Source organism: Alligator sinensis, unplaced genomic scaffold, assembly GCF_000455745.1.
Source record: "Alligator sinensis unplaced genomic scaffold, ASM45574v1 scaffold991_1, whole genome shotgun sequence".
Taxonomy (NCBI): domain Eukaryota; kingdom Metazoa; phylum Chordata; order Crocodylia; family Alligatoridae; genus Alligator; species Alligator sinensis.
In genome coordinates this window covers 232717-255296 of record NW_005842335.1, presented here as the reverse complement: position 1 = coordinate 255296, position 22580 = coordinate 232717, and the positions used below count along the sequence as shown (strand labels likewise).

The 22580-nt window shown below is 40.1% G+C and overlaps 1 protein-coding gene across 1 annotated transcript in view; it reads left to right on the top strand.

The window, feature by feature from the left end:
* The window catches only part of LOC102378794 (cytochrome P450 27C1), a 36720-nt gene that overhangs the window by 5604 nt on the left and 8536 nt on the right, over positions 1 to 22580 (top strand). Inside the window, exons 2-7 of the mRNA XM_006028683.2 lie at positions 3248 to 3438; positions 7277 to 7476; positions 12571 to 12780; positions 15469 to 15632; positions 19669 to 19835; positions 21144 to 21222. Coding sequence (XP_006028745.1) covers positions 3248 to 3438; positions 7277 to 7476; positions 12571 to 12780; positions 15469 to 15632; positions 19669 to 19835; positions 21144 to 21222 — 1011 coding nt within the window. The remainder of the gene's footprint in view (positions 1 to 3247; positions 3439 to 7276; positions 7477 to 12570; positions 12781 to 15468; positions 15633 to 19668; positions 19836 to 21143; positions 21223 to 22580) is intronic.

Sequence of the window (22580 nt, the reverse complement as noted above, 5' to 3'; positions counted from 1 at the left end):
GGGAAAGAGAGAGAAAGAAGGACTGATGCATAAGAACGCAATTCTGTTTGTTGTTATTGCTTGTCACCGAGACTATAGCCTGGTGTGCTATGGCAGATCAAAGAAGCCAAGATCATTGCCCTAAAGAATTAATTCTTAAGTATTTCTATTTTAATGGAAAGAAAGTAAAAATAATTTGATTGCACTCATGCACATTTGATTTCAGTCCATATTTGTTGTAACTGAATTCTATCCTGCCTTGGATATCTTATGATAACTTAAAATAGTGTAATTGAACGTATGTATGAATTAAGCATGTGATAAAGTATAATGCATTCAGCCCAAGGTTTTTTGAGGTTATTAAACATTTAATCTGTGAAACTGTGGATGACTAAGGCATAGTTTTCAAATTTAGTCCAGATCTACACTGCAGGCGTTTACTGGAAAAAGCTGTTTTGGTTAGCGGTTTGATTTATGAATGACTTCAAGATGCCAGTAAAAGTTTCCTAAGGCAAGGCTGACCAACTTTGGTATGGCTGGGGGCTGCATGCAACACTGGTGTATGGCTCCAGGCAGCACACCACAGGGGCTACATGCTGTAGGGGTGCCTCCTGGTCAGTGCCAGTGGCGTGCAGCCTTTGGCTCCTGAGCCCTCCTGTGCCATGCAGAAGCAGGAGAGGCAGCTGCAGGGTCTTGTTGGTTGCATATTAACCACTTGTGTGGGCTGCCAGTTTGCAGTCCTGCTCTAAGGCAGGGGTGGCTAACCTGTGGCATGCATGCCATGAGTGGCATGGGCACGTGGCAGATTGAGGAAGGGACACGCATCACAGCAGCATATGTGCATTCACTGCAGGAAGCAGAAAGCAAAGCAACAGATTGGGCAAGGGAAGGGGATTGGAGTGGCACTCAGAAGGGTGCAGGGCTAATTTGTGGCACACCTGCCTAAGAGTTTGGCCCCCTCATTGCTCTATGTTATACTGACAAAACCGTGCTTCTGCATGAATCATGTCTTTTTCTTGGGTGACAGCAAGCTGTACTATAAAAGTCTGCTCTAGGAGTGCTTTGCCAGTACAGTACACTTTTTAAATATATCTAGAAAAGTAAAGCTTTCCAAGGATAGATAGAGCTAACCTGTATTTGGACTCCTAATGGTGGGCTTTTTTGTCCCAAATGGATGTTTAATTTCTAGACCAACTCAGAGTGGAAAAAAGTATCTGTTTATATTTGTTGAATTAAGACCTTGTTACACATTAGTTTTAGGTAGCTCCTGGAGCTTTTAACCCCTGGATTGTCCTCACATTAACACCTGAAATTAGCACACTTTAAGGTGGCTTAAAGTTATGCCAGTCCAGGGCAAGTTTATCTCTCATCTGTGTTTCCCAGTTTATGGTTCATTAATGTGTGGGCACTTCCACACTAACCAAGCAAAGGTGAAGACAAAGCAAAGCTGCCCAGGTTGCAGTCCTCTGGCATCCTAGGATGCCGTGTCCGCACCCTGACCCTCCTGTTCTGTGTGGACAAACTTTCCACCTCACCAGCTCTGTAGTGGCCTCTCACAGTTGTGTAGGTTTTTACCCTTAATGTGTGACTGCTCCAAACTTGAGCTATCACTAACATGGATCAGCATTAGAGCAGGTCAAAGTGCAAAGTGTAACCAGACCCTAAGAATAGATTGTCACTTTATAAAATAATCTAAGAAAATGTTTTTTTGTTCACTTTTTTTATTGCTGACTGTTTTCTACTTTCTCTTTCATAATTACCAGTCCCTTGCCTCTAGCTGGTGGTCATAAAACTTATGGATCAGTTAACAGAGATACCTTGTTCTAAGAACAAGATCCTCCTCCACCTCTCTTTTTTCTCTGCACCACAATATATACTTTTATGAGATGTATATGGCAAAATAAATCTACTCTAAATTTAGAAATTTTGGTGCACTGCTTTTTGGATAACAGCTCTAAAAGTGAGACCACGAGTAGACTGCAAAGAATAAACTGAAAAACTGACTTTCATTATATAGGAGTGTACATTTATCTCTTTGTACCTCTGTACTTGATTATGATATTTTTTTCTAATGCAGAACACTTGCTTTTTAAAATCTGTACGAGGTCAAATATTTTTATAATGGAGAACTACATAATAGGTGTTAATTCTCTAAATTTGTAGCTATCTAGTTGTATAATTTCCCCCCTTTATGAGTCTTTTTACCTCATCATTACTCAGTTTACCTAACCCCTTGTGTCTAGAGTTCTGGGGCTTTAATTTCAAAGGTCCTAGAAGTGACCTCCTCTTTTGGTCCTCATGAGTGTTTCAAGACACTTGTTAAGGTGTTTTCTAGTGATGTTTCAAGCTGTTTCTTGACTTGAAGTTTTGCAACTGAGCTCTAGTTTCAATACATGACTGTTCATGATTCTTGCACTAGATTGGTGGTTCTCCACCTTTTCAGACCCAAGGCACACCTCAGAAAATGCCAGCTCTTAGCTGTCACTCGTATTTGACTACAAAAAAATATTAGAGCAATCCTTCTGATGCAAAGAACTTAGAAAGACCACACCATGTCAGAATGTTTTCAGTGCTATGGATTCATACTTGACATCTCTGTTTTTGCTATGAATCATGTGTAGGTGTTTCCACTCCTAACAATGTTACTATTACACATCATCCCACACCGCCCTTAAAAGAATCTAGAGCAGCATTTCTCAACCTTGGAGTTGCAACCCCATTTAGGGTCACAGAGATAAAAAACGGGATCTCAAAGATGCTTGACAGTGTCGGCTGATTATGCATTTAATAGCTTTTTTAGACTTTGTATTCAATGTTGTTTTTTAAATCTAAAAAGAAGTTAAAATGATTTAAAATGTATTAAATGAAAAAAATATCAAGACCATAAACATTGTAATGCCATGTTTATGACTTGTTGATCTTGTCTGCATCATTGTGGGGTTGCAAAAAATTTCAGATGTTTAAATGGGGTCATGCTGAGGAAAAGGTTGGGAAGCCCTGATGTAGAGTCACTGCACTAGAACAACTTCAGCTCCTGTTTTTCAAGTAATGAAGAATCTTCGAAGGTTGTTAATATTTAGCAGGGTGATTTCCTCCAGAATAACTTGCTTTCTTTTTAAAGTGATATCACTGTGCACTGTCTGTGCAGGAGTTGGCATCTTATACTATGTTAGTGCAGATCAACATGCTGTTGCACAACTGTATAACTTTGTCTTTGTTTAATTTACTTGTGTTTTTCTTTTGCTTTGATTTGTTGCTGACATTGCAGCAAAAGCATACTCAGGAATATGGAAAGATCTTCAAGTCTCACTTTGGTTTCCAGTTTGTGGTATCCATTGCAGACAGAGACATGGTTGCTCAGGTTCTCCGGGCAGAGGGTAGAGCTCCACAAAGAGCTAATATGGAATCCTGGCAGGAGTACAGAGACTTACGCGGAAGAGCCACCGGACTCATTTCTGCGTAAGTATAGTCACTTCTTCCTTTTCCATGTTTTCATCATCAAAGCATATTTAATCTTCTGGAAAACCAGATAAATCAGACTGGAGGACCTTCTGTTTAGAGCTTACCTGCACAAGAAACTTAGAGTGCAATAAACTAAGGTGTGAATTTATAGCGAGCTCAGTATTTTGCTCTAACTCCTCAAAGTTCAGGCATGCTAAGGGTGAGACAGCATTCTCCACTTTGGGAGTGGAGTTATCTGCCACACAAAAAGGCAGCCCTGTTGAGGACTACGATTGTCTGTCATGGGCGCTTCTACATGAAACGTTTACTGCAGAGCTGACTAATTAGCTCTGCACTAAAGCCTCTGTGTGTACATGCGTGGCCCTATTAAGCTGCAGGAAACTAATGAACTCCACCATATGTTAGTACTTGTAAACACAAGTACTGTCTTATGGTGGCATTCTTCAGTGCACAGCAACGTGTGTAGATGCTGATGGGGCTGGCGGGGAATAAGGTTGCTTCAGTGTGGGGGCTGCCTGCCAGCTAGTCCCGCACTGAAGCACCCTTATGCCCCAGCTAGCCCCTTCACAGTATGTTGAGCCAGGTTGGAGCAGCCCTGGGCTGGCAGGCTGACCCCCGCAGGCCCCCAGCCAGCCGGGGATGCTCTGACCTGGCTCAGTGAGCTGCAGTCCCAGGCACATGTGTAAATGTGGCGTCTGGGAGCAATAAACTCCAGTGCGATATGTGCCGGAGTTTATTGCTTCATATTAATTGCACGTGTAGCTGTCCCCACAGGGAATTAATAATGGGGAGTAGCTAGTGCATCCTAGTTTACTGTGCTCTGACTTCCTTGTGTGGACAAGCCCTTTATTTGTAGCTGATTCACAAAGAGTAACCTGCCTCTCAAAGCTTGTCTATAACATGATTGCACATGCTTGCGTGGGCGTGATCAACTGTCCCATGGTGTTTTTACAGTCTTCAATGATGTAAGGTATTTATTCAAAGGGTAACTAATTATTTTGAGTCATGACTATTCTCTTGCTTTTGCTACTGCACTTTTATCTTGTCAAAAGGCTCTGTGTAGTGTAAACCTGAGAATGAGATTAGTGTTAAATTCAGTCTTAAAATAATAATACAACAAAGGCCAGAGTTACAATAATGGCACCTGACCATCAAATTATATTTGGAAGGTGCTAGTTAAAGGAATGAAACGTCTTTATGGGCCAGTAACAATTTAAAACGTGCAGCAACATCATTCCAACTGGAATGCTTTCAGGAGGAATACTTATGCAAATAGAGATTTTAAAATAATCTTTAGAAGACTTCTGCTTTGCCTGCTTGAGAAACTGTAGCACATTTCCACGTGATATAGATACATAAACTGTTATCCCCAGCTGTATTTCATCCATGAGGCATGATAAATAAAATTCAAGACCTTAAGCTTTAAACACACAGGCCTCTGCAAAAGACAAATCTCTTTTGCTTGTATGTAGTTTGTTCTGTTCTATTTGAATTCTTCCCCCAAACTGAAAATAAACATTTCAGCACATCTGATTCACTCCAGGTAGAGACAGTAGTGTGCATAAACACATAGTAATAAATGAATTAGTGTGAGCCTTCTCAGTTGACACCTCCGAAGCTGTTTAGGTAATTTTTAGTCTAGGAATGATCTGCTTTAAACTCAGGAGTTGAACGGATTGTAATTTATTACAGATTTCAGATAAGCATAACTAGGCCTGATATATGAGTAAAAAATATTGTTATATTACATCAAATTATTGGTCCATCGTATCTGGTTATGTTGCTTTTGTATAAAATAAATTATACACACACATATACTGTTTTGTTAAAAAAAAAATTAAGGAAGTTTAAATGCACTGTGTGTGTATATTAATTTATTGCATTTTATCTTTGTTAATTTGTTTTATTTTATATTATACAATGATGTTTAAGAAACTAACTGCCAAATGGGTTCCCACACTTATTGTCTATGATCAAGTGGGAAACTACGCAGTAGCAGGGAACACTGATGGCAGCCCTGTCAAACGCACCCATTGTTTATGACTCCGTAGAGAAGAGATGTGATCCAGTAAATGATCAGTGTGCACAAAATGGTTTTGTTTACAAATTGGCATTCGTTTTTTAAATATCTTTGTATGCACCACTCCAGTATCTATCTGAATCCAAGATTCCATCGAATGTAACACAGTTGCCCCATAATGAGATTGTATACGTGGAAAATTTAAAACTTGTTATAATTTCCCATATATAAAATTAAATTTTTGGGGTGGGGGTGGGTCATCTCTAAATTCATTCCCTCACTGCTAGGATGGGGAAAGAAATGGTAGGGGTGAAGGACCAGATGCCTGCCCCCTGCCATGTATCCTTTCTGCATGCTCCCTGCCCTGCAATGCATGGCCCCCTCACTCTCTGCCCACCCTACCATTACTTTCTGCAGCAACTCTGCTTCTCTGGGGCAGTCAGCAGCAGTGTAGCCCTGGCCTGGCCTCAGCGCAGCCTAGCCAGGAAGAAGAGCCTGGCAATCTTGGCTGGGTTGGGGCTGGAGGGACTGGAGCTGGAGCAGAAGGTAAGGTGAAGGAGAGAAACGGGGGGAAGGGAGGCAGGAACAAACAAGGGGGAGGGAAGAAGGGACAGGCTGCAGGTTTTCTACCCACATACAGCCCATGGTCTCCCCAGGCTCCTCCCAGCTATGTGTCCCCTGTCCCACCAGATGAGCTATTCTGGCTCAGGACAGTGGGTGGCTCAGAATCATAGAAAGTGAGGGTGGAAGGGACCTCAGGAGGTCACATTTAGTCCAGCCCCCTGCTCAAAGCAGGACCAGCCCCAACTACATTATTGCAGACAAGGATTTGTCTACCTGGGTCTTAAATACCTCCAAGGATGGAGAGTCCACCAACTCTCTGGGGAGCCTGTTCCAGTGCTTCACCACCCTCCTGGTGAGACAGTTTTTCCTAATATCCAACCTCAACTTCCCTTGCTGCAGCTTGAGACCATTGCTCCTTGTTCTGTCATCTGCCACCATTGAAAGCAGTTTTGGGGCTGGGGCTGAAGCCAGAGCTGTGTCACCACTTGCCTTGGGCTGGTACTCAGGTCCAAGATGAGGCTTATTTTTTTCCCTTCTTGCTGACTGAGGGGAGAAAACCTTGTCTTGGATTTGAGTAAAGACAATGTTATATATAACTGTATCTATATATCTTATCTATATACATATCTGTATATCTATATAGATAAGATAGATATAACTCTATATCTGTATATATGTGTGTATATGTATATATGCATGTATATATACACATGTGTGTGTGTAATATTTGTGTATATATACACATATTACATTTTATCTTTTTAAATGTTTTCTATACACACACATATATACATATGTATAAGTGTATATACACACAGACACACATACACATATATATGAAAATGTGATAACATGCAAACCCAAATCTACGGCATGCCATTTTGGTCTGTTACTTTAGGTACTTAGCACAGATGTGACTAAAACAGGTATCTGAAGGCACATATATTTCAGACGGAAACATTCTACAGTTCTAACCCTCTAACAAGAATACATTAATTAAACGTACAGACTTGGTTGTGTATTGTAACAGCAACATCAGCCCAATTTATACAGTGACTTGTTATTTGCATTAAAATTTGGAGTGAAACCATAAGAATGTAGAACTTGACACGTTGAAAGCACTACCTGAGGGGGAATACTGAATTTGTTTGTCAGCATCTAATGAAAGATTCTCATTTAATCTATAGTTTCTGCTGATTTAGGAGTTGTCAGGAAGAATTGCATGCATGCATTTTTAATTACTTCTTCTAGGGAGGGGGATCAGTGGCTAAAAATGAGGAAAGTACTAAGACAGAAAATCCTAAAACCCGAAGATGTATCTGTTTTCTCTGGACCAGTCAATGAAGTTATTACTGATTTAATTAAGAGAATCCACACTCTCAGGAGACAAGAGGAAGATGGGGAAACTGTGACCGATGTAAACAACCTCTTCTTCAAGTATTCTATGGAAGGTGAGACACACACCACATAGTACCTCGAAAGAAAAAGGCTAAACCATGCAATTACAATTATCTGTTTCTGACATAAAAGTCTACTGCTATGCTCAAGCTAAACAAAATAGAAACAGAGGCCTTGATTCCATAAATGCTGCACTCAGGCAGCTCTTCCTGCCACTGAATTTCAGTAGCATTCTTTCGTCAGTAAAACCCATGCAATAACAGTTTTGTGCTAAAGGGCGCTTGCTGTTGAAGTCATATCTGCAGACAATGTAAAAACAACACCCTATGCAAAATGCTGTGGTATTGTTCACAAGAGTAGGGTAGGTAAGCTTCATCAGGATGGCCACATTCCAGATGAGTTTGTTGCATTTGGCTTGATTAAATTCTGCCACAGTCTCAGCTATAAAGAAGTACTACGCTTTGTTGTCTAAATCTGTTTGATTTGGGATTCTAACATTTTCTCCCAAAGCATCTGTCACTTGGTATTGTTGGAAAGAGAATACTACAGTAGATGGATCTCCTCTCTGAACCAGGATGGTAATGATTATGTTCATATGTAACATTTTTTTTTTGGGTCTTGATTTTCATAGAAACATGGGGCTGGAAGGGATCTCAGGAGGTCATCCAGTCCAACTCCCTGTTCAAAGCAGGATCATTCCAGTCCAAGCTATCCTGTAGAAGTGTGTCTAATCTAGTCTTAAAACTGTGTGACCACCCCTCATCCCTGACATGCAGAACCTTTATCCACAACATCAAGAGGCTAAGGGACCTGAACCTGTTCAGCCTCCACAAGAGAAGGCTGAGGGGGGATGTAGTGGCCTGTTACAAACTAGTCAGAGGGGACCAGCAGGCATTGGAGTCCCTGTTCCCCTGAGCACTACCAGGAGTGACTAGAAATAACGGTCACAAGCTGGCAGAGGGTAGATTCAGACTAGACATCAGGAGGCGCTACTTCACAGTCAGGGCGGCTAGGATCTGGAACCGACTTCCAAGCGAAGTGGTGCTGGCTCCTACCCTGGGGGTCTTTAAGAGGAGGTTAGACGAACACCTTGCTGGGGTTGTTTGACCCCAGTACTTCTTCCTGCCATGGCAGGGGGTCGGACTTGATGATCTGCTCAGGTCCCTTCCGACCCTATCAACTATGAAACTATAAGAGCACCTTAACTTGCCATAGTTAAAGCAGGGGAGTGAGATCACTGTAAGTGTCTTCCCACTGCAAGCAATATTCTGCGACTGCTTTTAAGTATGTTTCATTAATTTCTCAAAGCATTTGCTTTTCAGTAATTGAATTATATAAATCATTAGACTTTTGTGATATTTACCAGCGTTTGCTTTAAAATGTCATATGGTCTTTTAACTCACACTGCATAATGTGTTCTTATAATTATGCTAAGAGGAGTTCTGTTACATAATACCCATCAGAAAAAACCTCATTTAAATGTAGTCTCTCTCACTGTACAATAAAATACTGTATATCTGGCTGATGCTTAAAATATTGGCACTCTTTGGTGAGGACTAGTGACTCATTGAGATTTGTAACCACTTCCAGCATTGCTGACCTATGAAGCTGCTGTCTCAAATGGCTGACTACTTGGTAAGCTAACCTGGGTCTATTCTAAGTAGATAATGTCTAAAAAACTAGTGTAAGCTAAGTACCAGTGGTCTTAAGGCACTTTAACCCTTTGAGCTACATGTTGCCTTTGATTGGTATTTAAATTATCTACGTTCCTTTGAATTTTTATTTTTAACCTGCTCCCTGCATATACTGTCATTACGTATAAAATCATTTTATGCTATTTGATTATTATTAATTTAAATTATGCCCAAAGACTCCTGAGAATTATCTGGAGAAGATTCATAGATTGTTAGGGGCTGGTGCAAGATCATCGGTCCAGCCCCCTGACACTAGGCAGAAAAGACAAGGGGGGTCAGGTGACCCCAGCAAGGTGACTGTCCAGTCTCCTCTTGATGATTTCCAGGAGGAGATAATCTAATGGATAAAGCATTGAGAATTGGGAGTATCAAAAATAAACCTGTTATATGCATAAGAGTAAACTATCCTAATGCAGAACAAAGTTCAGGAGCTTAGAGACCATTATGGCTGCATAGGGAGCTCTTGAAAAGGGAGCCTATAGTGACTGGCTCCTCCAGGGCACTTGTGAACACAAAGTGCATGCACTGGTTTAATTTGCTCAGTTTTATTTTACCTCTGAATTTTTCTGGACTAATTCTACATCAGATTCAAGTAAGGATAAAGTTACACATAGACCATACTTCGGGCACTTAAAACATGAGCTTTAAAGCTCATCAGTTCATGCTAAGTGCCAAGTGAGTGCCTCAAAGTTATGCCGTTTCAGGCAACAATTAACTCTGGGTTGGAGATGAATTTATTGGAGGAATGGTGTATCAGGAACCTAGTGAGCATGGGAGTTAGGGGTACAGGCTCTGAATCAGAACTTCCTAGACCTGAAATCCTAGAGGCTCAAGTGGGAGAGGCGCAATGGAAACAACCTGGGTCACACCCTCTTCACTCTCTCTTTCAGCATCCATTCTCTGCCTCTGTGTGAGACAAGATACTGGGCAAGATGGACCTATGGTCTCACCCAGTAAATAGCAGTTCTTATGGTCTAAGTCCATCACTTTATGGGGAAAGAAAACAAGGAAGGCTGAAGTGTTCAGTGCCCCTGCTCTCCCCCTTCACCCCCCTCAATTATTTTTTTTTACTTCAGTCTTCATGAAAAATGTTTATTGGGACCAGGTACTTAAAAAGAAGATTTATAGCCATGAGAGAAGTGAGCTTGTGGAGTTGTAATAAGGGCAATATATTTACTTTTCAGGCAAAGATGGATAACTTTATCTGAGGGATTATACAGTATGTGGGCTGAGATAGTTGGGAACTGCACTGGATGGCTCAGGAGGCCCCTTCCAGTCCTATATACTGTAAAAAGGGAAAGCAACAGGTGTGATATATTACTTGGACTTTAGCTTTCTTGCAAGAAAATAGCAAATTACAGTCCAGGTAATATTATTGTAAGATGGATGCACACCTGGTTTAAAACTACTCCCAAATGAGGAATTATCAGTGGCTTGCTGTCAAACTGGGGGGCATTTAATTAGGGTCCTACAAAGCACTCTGTCCCAGGCCTGGTTTTATTCAATATTTCCTTGAATGACAGAATAGAAAATACACCTGTAAAACCAAACCGGGAAGGGTTGCAACTTCTGTGCAGCACAGACTCTTATCTTTCAGACCTAAGTTGGCTTGCTCTACATAAAAACACAGAGGTTGGTGGTAGGAGATCTAATACTTCTGACATGAGGAAAAGCAAAAAAAATGTAGCTGTAATTCTTTGTTTCTGATAATACCCACAGTGATGTTCAGTGGGTACAAACAAAAATCATGGTCCCTACCCCAAATTGCTTACAAACCAAAATCCTCAGAGTAACTAAAAAGAAGAGAAACAAGTTTTATCTTCATCTGGAGGTAATAAATAAAAACATCTGGAGGTAATAAATAAAAACATAAAAGTGCCAGCCTGGAGGCATATTGACAATGCACTCTTACCATGCAATGGACCCAGGTTCAGTTATTGACTTTAGTCCTCTCTCTCTATATATATAATCTTGACCATTTACCTACATTAAGTTTATCCACTCTGCTTACTTTGAATTAGTGTAAACTTTGCCTCACATCTCTAATAGGGATACTGTATATCTATTTTGTTATGGTTGTCAGACAGATTGTTACATATGCTATTGTTCTTGAACTGTCAAAAAGAATGATAATAGTAATTGGCAATCCGTACCTAGACGTTTCTGCTAAAAATGATCAGCAGTAAAACAACTTTGACAGTTATATTGCTCCTTAGCTTTCAGCTTCATCAGCTCAATTGAAAACAATCACACCCCTCACCTGTTGTTTCACTCTGCCTTTGACTTCAGTAAAAAATGTGCATTGACTGTTTTTGGTTTGCATCTTCCAAATTTTCTTCACAATTATAAGTACCAGAAACTTGTTTTGAATGAAAATTTAGATTCTGGACTGACCTATTCAAAAACAAGTAGGAATTTGGTGATAGTTACTGATTATGTTGTTTCTTTACAGCTCTAGTTTAATGAATCTACAGAAAAGCTGTGTGTATGTGGGTTTTTTTGTTTAAAGGAGTGAGAAGCGAGGAAAATGCGAGTGTAATGAATCAAATAAGGATTCAGGTATTAGCAAGCAAAAAAAAAAGGGGATATTAAATTTTAATGCCTTTATCATTGATAGGACAGGGAAGATCATTAAGTATGCTCTCTGATTTATAAGGGACTGTATTATTCCTAGACCATATGCAGTATGTGCTTGTCAAAATGATTAACCAGAGATTCAGGCACACTGAAGCCAACAAAATTCATACGGTTACTAATTCTAGCCCGTATCCCTCTACTTAACATCTGCTGAATGCAACCAACAGACAGATCAACAAGATGCAACCAAAGCTATACTTGTCACTGTTCAAGGACATCTTGTTACTGGCTGACTGCATAATAGAAGTCTTATTTGGACAGTGCTGCATGCTCTCCATCCAGCTAAGACTATCACCAGCTTACTGTGGCAGAGAGAATGGGAGAAAGGGCCTCTGCCAGGACAAGGTACTCTCACATCATTAGCAGATTGCATGAAAAGCTATCTGGCTTTGGCTTCCCTCACTTTGGAGATGCGCTCAAATGCAATGTGATGCCCTGTGCTAAGATTTACCAGGTCTCTGGCATCTAGGGGTATCTGCCTGGCACTGTCATGCTATGGAGGATGCCATTCAGATGCTGGACAGTTGCTGTTTAGATTTTGGGCTGCCTAGAGGTCTTCCCAGGTCAAACACTACTGATGTAGAGGCCGCTGACTGCCTCAAGACTATTTTCTGCTTTGTACACATGCTTTTTTTAAATGCTGTCTTGCTTGTTTTGCTATTTTGCAACAATGGCAGCAACAGCAACTACAGTACTTGTTGTAATTGGTCACTTTTTTGGAAGTAGGTTCTTTTCCTTTAGCTTTTAATTATGTACCATAAATGATTTAAAAATGAATAAGAACACTATAAATTCTGTGCCCTTTCTCTTTTGCAGGTGTGGCAACTATTCTGTATGAATGCCGATTAGGGTGCTTGGAAAACAGTGTCCCAGAGAAGACTGTAGAATACATTGAGGCTTTGGCATTGATGTTTAGCGTGTTTAAGACCGCTATGTATTCAGGGGTTATTCCCAAATGGCTTCGTCCACTTATTCCAAAACCCTGGAATGTTTTCTGCAGATCCTGGGATGGACTCTTCAAATTCAGTAAGATTTAAACAGAAAAGTTCAGTTTTGTCTCTCTCTAGCTGCTGCCACTGTCTTGAATGGAACTTATTGCATTTGTAGTATTATATTAAGAAAGTGGAAAAGAAGGAGAAAAAGAGAATAAAATAGGTAAAATATTAAGGGATTATTTAGCATGGTACAATAGGAGAAATAGATGAACTTTCACATTGCATTCCAGGAAAAACTGCTTGACAGATGTCAGTCTGTAGCGGAGTGATATTTTTAGAGGAGGTGTGAAAGTTTCATCCTGGAAGTAGCCTGAATGAAACATTAAAATAAGTATTCTAGGAAACAGTCCTTTGCAATGTGATGAGTTCATGCCAATAAAAACAGTCAGGACTCATAGTAGAGGTAATATCTTTTATTAGACTGAGTAGATTTTTTCTTTAAAATCCAGTTGGTCTAATAAAAGATATCACCTCTACCACAAGTCCTGATTGCTTTTGCCTCTAGATCAGTATGGCTACAAGCTAGTAGATACCTTGTGCAAATAACTTCTTTTAAATTCTTCATTTCATAATTCTATAAGCCATGTTAATTATTTGAAAGATAATGATACTCAGACTTCCTCCTTTTTTGCACAACTTTGCTCCCCATTATGCCACCCACCCTGTTTGCCTGTCTTGTTCACCTGTTGCATTATGAACTCTCTGGCAATGGAGATGTTTACTTTGTCTTTATATTATACCGAGCACAATGGGGCCCTAGTACTTGATTGGGGTACCTACATGCTTCTGTAATAAATTATTAATACAAAGACACCTGCAGTAAAACTTTGAGAAACAGTCCATGTATTATCAATTTCCTCAATATTGTTTGTATATTCCCTTACTTTATATTATCATTTCATTATTTTCATCTCCTTCTCTTACTTATTCCTTATTTGAAATCAGACCTATTTGACAGAGTCTTAAATTGAATTTACTGAATTTGACAAGGATTATTACATTGGTTTAAATAAGCTTTGGATCAGGTATTTTGTGACAAAACAATAATCTGTGCAACTAATTGAGAAGTTACAACTGAGGGAAGTAGTTGATCAGTTCTAAAGAAATGTTAAGTTTGTTTTCAAGTAAGGACACTGACTAATTAAAATGAGGGAAGATAAGTAAGGAAAAATATGACGCACAGACTTACTTGTGAATAGAACTTTTCAAAACATTGGCCTAGTTTTAAATGCAGCTATAGAACTATTGGAAGAAATAATAATTTGTTTTAATAATTTAAGTTAAAAGCTGGGGGTGTTAGGAAACAACTTAAATTTTTGTATTTATTTTATTAATAATACAGGAAAATCTTTTATTCCGGTGCCCCCAAATTATATATTCTCTAAGAGAGGTTTTGAGATTCTTTCAGATTGTTAATTTAAAATCTAATTTAATGTCTGGATCTGAATTAGAAAAACACGACTTATTAAGACATCTACGTTCAGATTCTGTTCCAGCTATTAGGTACATAAGTGGACTAAGGTGCCTGTGCCAGTGGTCCTCAAAATACAGTCCATGGCCTAGATCCGCCTTGTGGAATCAAGTCATCTGGCCCATGGAGCTTCCCACACATTTGGAAATTTAGCAGTGGGGAAGCAGTGGCAGTGTTAATTGCTGAAACTCAGGGAGCCCTAAGGCAATTAATGCTGCCACTACTCTCTCACTGTTACATTTTTGGACTTGTGAAGAGTCCCATGGGCTGAATGAGCTGGGACCACATGCTGGATTGAGCTGGCACATGGGCCCTGTCCATGGCTGGGCCTGGTGCACAGGGTTGGACTTGTCACGTGACCCTGGACCCAGCATATGGGGTCAGTTTGCAGCCCTGGACCTAGTACACAGGGCTGGTCTGTGGCCAGACCCATGGTGCAGAGTCAGTTCATAGACTGGATTTGGCCTGCAGACCTGGGCCTGTGTGCCAGATCCAGCCCACAGACTGGCTGTGCCCCTCATCTAGTCCACATGCTGGAAAGGTTTAGCACCACCAGCCTATTCTATTCTACCCTGCTCACATTCACTCTTAAGGGGAAGATGGCTGTCTGTGCAAAAGTAGATGGATGAATGAATTGTCAAGACTTGGACAGGAAATAGGATAGAATTTTACTTAGGCCTTAAGTCACCTTAGACTTAGATGACTAAGAGGTGGAATAGAATCTGGCCCTTAGTCTATACTCTTGTTAGCATAGTATTTTTTCCTACAATATATTTTCTATAGCTTTGCTTGATGCCTTATATAAAGGAGGATTCATGTGACAGGGCTTCCACAATACAGTATCCCTTTTTTGAGGAAGAAGGATAAATAATGTGAACAGCAACTGAACAATTGCTGAAAAATGCTATCTCTGTTTTGAGTGTTCTTTGTTACCTTGCTCTTTTCTGGTATGATTAATAGAATTAAAATACAGATGAAAGTTCACCAGGATAAACATGTCTTTTTTGGGAAGGGGGATTGGTGTAGGCCTCATGCAGGAATATGCTGATTATGTTGTCTCTTTCTCCCAGCATGAGTTCACCATCTGACCAAGTTTTGAGGTGACATAGTTCTTAAACTCCTTTTTTTACAATCCAGATGCTATGTGTGTAATCACCAAAGTATAGCTAGGATTAATAGAGGGGAAAAAGAGGACTGAAAAATGAGATTGGGTAAAAATAAAAATCCTTTTTTTTTTTAATTCAAAAGGTCAAATCCATGTTGATAACAAGTTAAAGGATATTCAATCCCGGCTAGAACACGGAGAAGAAGTAAAAGGTGGGCTGCTCACATATCTCCTATTAAGTAAAGAGCTTACCTTGGAAGAAATCTACGCCAATATGACCGAAATGCTTCTGGCAGGAGTGGACACAGTAAGAGACTTATTATTATCATTGTTGTTGTTTGTTATTTTCTTTTTGGTCAGTTTGATTGCTTGACAGCTAAGCTACCTTTACATTTTAAGTATTTTTTTGTTCACCATAGAAATGATGGAAAATTCTTATCAAAAGATTTAGTTTGTTCACTGAGCCAGTACAGGATTGCTCTTCTTGAATGAGCAGTTTTACTCTGAACTGCCAAAGCAGTAAGATCTTACCATTTTCTTTGGAGACTACTTCATGTTTTAATAAACAGAGCTAATTGCTAGAAAGTTTTTCTTTATGTTCATCTTGGGTTTGTTTTAAAATGTGGATGTGATCAATATTTATTGTCATTTAAGGAGGACTGCAATAGGCACATGATTGAGGTTCCTATAAAAAAAAACAAAACCCCGGTCAGAAGCTGACATCTAGAACTTGCTAATGGATTTTGCTGTTTACAATTAATCAACAGAGGAGCATTGTGGATAAGAAGCTTGACCTTCACTGGGGTCCCTTTGCATTACTTGGGTGATACAAGTGTATTTTAGACCAACACTTAAGGGGGAGGGTGATATGGATTCCATCATCAAGGAAAAAGCCTAAGCTTAGCCAGCTTTCAGCCATCCCCTCCTATTTTTGGAGGCATTCTTAGGCAGGGAGAGGGTTTAATGGGGCCCAGAGGCAGTGAAGTTTGAGTGTGATCCATGTGTTTGATGTGCCATTCTAGACAGGCCGAGATAGACTAGCCAGTGAATTAGTTGTTTTTAATATTGAGGTGCACAGAAATTGTTTCTAGTCACATTTTCCTCTCCATAGCTTCATAGCATCAGTCTGGCATACATAATAATTTCACTCAATGGCTGGCATCATCAGCAGAGAAATAAATTAGCTGTATCTTAGAATCTGTAGTTAAACAAGCTGTTTTGCATTGAGCCTAGATAGGTTTGATAAAGGGGAACACCACCATATTGGACTTCTTGTCAGTAGCCTTGAAATAAACCAGCCAGCTCATTTGCTGACAATTAGATTCAGCTTGATCTGGGTCTGGAAGAAGTCTGGACATTGTGGGTGTTGTGAAGAAAAAAAACTTTGTGGTCCCCAGAATAAAGACACACAAGGACTTATTCGATGGAGTACTTCTCAATTTATAAGCTTTCCAGAAGGTTATGAGTTTGGAGAGCTTTTCAGGCTTGTTTTGTTTTATTTTTATTAAAGTTCATTAAGTCATCCCATTAGTTTTCCAGACTTTAAAAGTACGAATTTTAACTCTTTTATAAAAAGTGAATTTCCATTAAACTGAAAGGGCAGGGTACAAGTTCATGCTAGTGGAGTCTCTTTACATTTGACTCAACCTTCGTTGATTGGCAACAATTACTTTTTTGTGAGAAATCTGTGCTTTTGGCTTCCTCATTTTTAGCACAAGACAGAAACTGAGAGACTCCTGTTTCCCCACTGCTGTCATTTCAGGTCTTGTTTTATCATAGAAACTGAAGGAACTCAAGGATTATGGAAGGCTTTGAACAAAATTGTAAGGCTGTGTTTGGCTACAAAGCATTTTGGCTGTTCTAGCATAGTGCCAGTTTTGAAGAGGATGTGAAGGAGCTGGGAACCTGAAAGGGAACACTGTTTATATCACAATAACTTCTGTATGTAGTTTGGCATTATTGCCACCTTCTGCAAGGAGGAGCAGTGCAGAGTTGAGCTCGAGTGAAGGGCAGTTTCTCTGAATGTCATGAGAACAGGAGGTTGGGACTGAAAGGAGAACTCCTGGGGACAGGACTACCAGCATTATGTCCCAGTCTGTGAATAATAACTGGCTTAAAAGGTCACTCTGATGTCTAACTTGCTTTCTAATTTAGGCTTTCTAAAAGTAAGTCCCAAAGAAATGTTTCCATGAGTTGTTCCTTTTTCCACAATTTGTTTACAACCCCAACACTGCAACATTGTGTTAGGATAGGATGCAAGAACCTGAAAGTAAAGCAAATTCGTAACAGTGAAATTATCCATGTGTTTTCCTTGTGCCGCATAAGAGACATGAATATACAAACACCATGAATAGTGAAAAATAAATTGGATTGACATTTCTTTCAGTTTTATTGCTTTAGCGTTGTTAAGGATAAATTAAGAGACTGTGACTTCACCTCCCGTACTTGTGAAGGAATACTGAATTGATGTCAGCCCTCAAGTATTTTTTTTTCTCTATAGAGAGCAATTGTGAGGGAACCAGGCTCAAAGGCAAATGTACCTTTCTGATGTAGTAATATATCTTTCTTCTTTACTCCTTCACTTTCAACACTTGGACCAGCTCGTCTCCTTCTGCTGTTGTCTCATGACTCCTTTTAAAGTAACTTGTGCCAGTAGCTGCATTATTTTTTCTCTGTCCTTGTTTTCTATTCCTATCTTTGTACAGAGCGGGCGCATCTCTGCATGATCTTAATGTGATGCAATAAACAGCAGTCCAGCTTGTGCTGGTGTTTATTGCTCTCAGGTGCAGTGTTCACAGGTGTATCCAGGACCGCAGCATGTTGAGCCAAGGGCAGCACAGCCCTCATAGCAGGGTGGCCAAGAGGTTAGCCTGCTAGCCTGGAACTGCTCCACCCCAGTTCAGCGTGCTGCAGAGGGGCTGTCTGCAGCACAAGGGTGCTCCAGCACAGGGCTAGCACCTTCGTGCCCAAGCCAGCCCTGGTCACCATCTACACGTGCATTGTGGTGGAGTAAATAACTCCAACTCCACTATTGAATAGTACTTGTGTCAAGCAGAACTGTCCTATGGCAGAGTTAATTAGCTTACTCTGGCCTAATAGGGGTGCACCTGTAGATGGTGACACTTTACTGCGGAGCTAATTAGTCACCTTCACAGTAAAGCGTCTTATTTAGAGGCACCCAGGAAGACATAATAGGGAGTTATTTGTTTTAGCCTCACAGCATCCATTTAAATGCCTATTTCAGTGGTTCTCAACTTTTTTAGACTCAAGGACCCCTCATTTGACTCAAGGCAGCCCTCCATAACTCGTTAATTGAGCAGGACCCATTTAAAAAACTAATTTGTGTATTACAGTGCTTGCCTTCTTGCAGAGGGGCAGGGCAGCGGCCAGGCAGGGAGGACCGGAGTCTGCATTTATCTGCTCGCACCTTCTTATCTCCTTGGACTTTGTTGCACACTGATTGAGAAGAACTGAATTAATTCTACACAGTCCTTCATGATAGCTAGTTTCATAAATGTGCATTTTTTCTTTCAGTTAATCTTCCATTTTAATGTAAGTACCTCCTCAATAAATAGAAAAGATGAGTAATATTTGGCTGTTTTAAACCATAATTCATAAAGCTGCTCTTCTTCCCTCCAAGTACTCCGCAGGTATTCCCCTTTAGTACTCCTTAAATTTTCACAATAAAACAAGAAAAATATGGTGTAGAATGATGCCATTTTAGTTGGGCACCAGAACTTTCCAGCTGCTAGACGGTGCATGTTACGCTGTAGCACTGCTTATTAAATGATTACATGTAATTTTGGAAGACATGATATCAATTTTTGCCAAATCTATTGTCTCATGAGACAAACAGATGCCTATATTGTATCAATTTTATGACAAGTAGGATGCTTTGAGGAGAAAGAAATATGTTTACGGTCTCTGGAAATGTTTCAAGTAATATTTCATCATTCTGCCTCCTGCAAGATATTTTTCTTGGGAGGAAATGCAGTGCAGTCACTAAAAGCCAGCAAATAATTTTTTCCATTACTGTTGATGGCTTTTGCCACATCTTATTTCGTTTTAGTTTAATTTTCTTATTACTTTTTGGTAGAAATATGGAGGGAGGAGTTTTTGTATGTGTGTTTTTCCAGGTGGAAAAGGGCTGAGGAAGATGATGATGTAACCTGACATCATGCCATAACAAGTCCAGATGTTAATCATAGCCCTTTTGTTTTATGGCTGTGCATGAATGTGTGTATAATGAATCTTCAGTTGGCATTTGACTGTTTTTCCTGGCATTAAATTAAATATTTTTATCTACTCTGGCTGTTCCTGATTATGGTGATTTTTTTTCTTAGACTTCTTTTACTTTGTCCTGGGTAACATTCTTGTTGGCAAAACATCCTGAAGTTCAGCAGTCTGTGTATGAAGAAATAGTTAATAAGTTGGGCAAGGACCATGTTCCCACTGCAGATGATGTCCCTAAATTGCCAATGATAAGAGCTGTGCTTAAAGAAACCCTGAGGTAAGTAGCAGACAAATGCAAACTGATAATTCAAAGCTTTGGTGTCTTTATTCTTACCTACTGCTAATTATTGTACCACTAATGTGTACAGTGTATTCTGATCACTGTAATATTATATTTAAATTACACTTAATATTTTCTAAGTCCTGTGTAGTTATTAATTACCATATTATCTTGTGTACAACACACCCTGGAATAACATACATACCTTGTTTTTGAAGGGCAGAATGAAGGATAAATGATCTCCTAAGTAACGGTAGCAGCAGCTAGGGAGACTGCTCATTGTTTTTCTGTTCTACGTGGACCGTGTGCAGAGTTAATTTCACTCTTGCCTGGCAGAAGCTTAAGGGGCAGAAATTGCTGTTGCCATATTTCCTTGCTTGTAACACCCACCCCAATTTCTAGCAACTGGAAAGTGTGTGTTGTATGCAAGAAAATACAGTTATTTACTACTCATTACATGTCTGCATTGTAGATAATTAAGAGTTAGACTGTGCCTTTAAAGCACTGGTTCTTGTAGAGGACTATGAAACCATACCACCTCAGCAGTGGGTGTAGGAGAAATTTTTCCTTAGAGGATATAAGGGAATTTACCTACTTCTGTAGTTCTTAAGGAAGCTACCTACACATGACTCTATTTCTTCCCTTAAAGGTGGCTAGCTCTGGGCAGTTGCTATGATTGTGGAGGTAAAACGATTGCAACTACACCTGCCTCTGAATCAGGGGTTCCTTGCAAACTAAGAACCAGCGACAACTTATTATTCCTATTTTTCAGGTGCCGATTTAAAAAAAAAATCCCAGTCATTGGCAGAGCCAGAAATAAAAGTGAGGAGTTTTTAGTTCTTAGTCTTATATTTGGACCACTTGACAAACCAGGGAGCCCCATGCTTATACTACCTCCATGCATGAAGAACTCCCTATCCACTGACTAGCTTTCTGCACACCAAATCCTGAAAATGAGGTAATGTAGCTGCCTTTGACATACACTTAAGTGCCCCTCTATAAGCATATGGGAGACAGCGCGCCAGTGTTGGGCAAGCGTCAAGTCCTGCACTAAGGTGATTATATCAGCTCATTTGAGGTGATTTTGGTGTGATGGAGAGAGAGTAAGGTGGAGGAGTGTGCTTAATGGTGCTGTTCTCCGGTACACCATGGTGGTGGTGTGGACATATCATAAGAACCCTTGGAACCTGTACTGGCCACAGTCCATTTCATGATGATTATATGTTACCTTGGAATCTAAATAGGATTTAGCTTTCCTTTTGTTAGTAATTAATGCTGAGTGTCTCATTTAACAATTGTCTGTAGGTTATTCCCAGTATTACCAGGCAATGGTAGGGTGACTCAAGAAGACCTCATTGTTGGAGGATACTTGATACCTAAAGGGGTGAGTTGTACAGTTGTCTTAAGGAGGGGGAAGGATAGAATTTTATATTTTCTTTATGTATTGAAGTCTTCATTTAAAACATGCGCACTTCCATGACTTCTTATGATTCCATCTTAGTCCGAGCTTTGTAAAGGTTTACTAGTTGTGTGAAAAAAGTGGATTTTATCACAGATTATCTCTCTCTCTACTTGAATAAATGGAAAGGTTTTCCTAACACCTTGGGGCGTGACCCTAAATTAGGTTAGGTTTCAGAACAGTAACGACGTACATTTCAGTTATTTTTACAACTGGACTAATACGGGTATCTAATTCATTCTATGGAGAGAGATTAATTTCTTTTTTAATTGTGGCCCATATCATGAGACTTACATCTAGGCGTTCCAGTTGCCCTCAATTAACAGTGGAACTTTCACTGGTGCCATTTGGAGATGTATACAAAGATCAAAGATAGACTGCATCTTTAGGTAGATACTAAATTTATACTGTCAGTCTCATAGAGAGTAACATTCTTTCTCTTTGTTGTGACAGAGTAAAGTGATCTTCAAAATGGATGTAAATTTAATTTGCTCCACAGTAAAGTCCTTTTATAATAGCAGAGAAATATACAGGAGTCTTAATACAAATAAGAAATGGATCTTCAGATTCTATAACATTGTTTATTTAAGTATCTACCTGCTGCATTCTGTATTTTGAAAACGTGATCATCTTGGTAAATGTAATTGTTTCTAAACTTTGTTTTCTGTCCTTCCCCATTCCCTTTTGCTACTCTCGTATTTCACTTGCTTTTGTCTGTTCTCTTCTCTTCTTATGTAACTGTTCTGGAGGCAATTCCAAGTCTTGAGGGTAGGGATTTATCCTGTTTGCAATTCTGCATTTTTTGTGAAATCCTGTGAAAACAGCAATGCCCACAATTTTGGCATAGAATTGCCAGGTAAAAAAAAAACTTTCTAAAAATGAAATGACAACAATCCTCTGGGCCACTGCAAATTGGCCTCGCAGTCTGCCAGGCGGGGTGGGAGAGCTGCAGGCATAAAACGTAACAGTAAAGGTCTGCTCCCTTTTGGGGTCTCTGGTGTGCCAGCTGGAGGAGCTCCAGGCCGCAGTCCAGAGATTGCGTGCCATCAGGGATGGTGAGTGGGAGATAGATTCCTACTGCCAGGCCCTTCTCCCCCTGGAGGTAGAGGGCAGACCACGGTTACCTTCCAGGACAAGGGAGAACACCTCCCATTCTGTCCAGCCAGGGGATTGGACCCAGGTGGCCAAGGGCCCCAAGGCCCGCCACACCAAGGCACCCGCCCCGCTGGAGCTTTGCAACAGGTATGAACCTCTTGCAGCCCCGGCAGAGCCTGCTAAGCTGT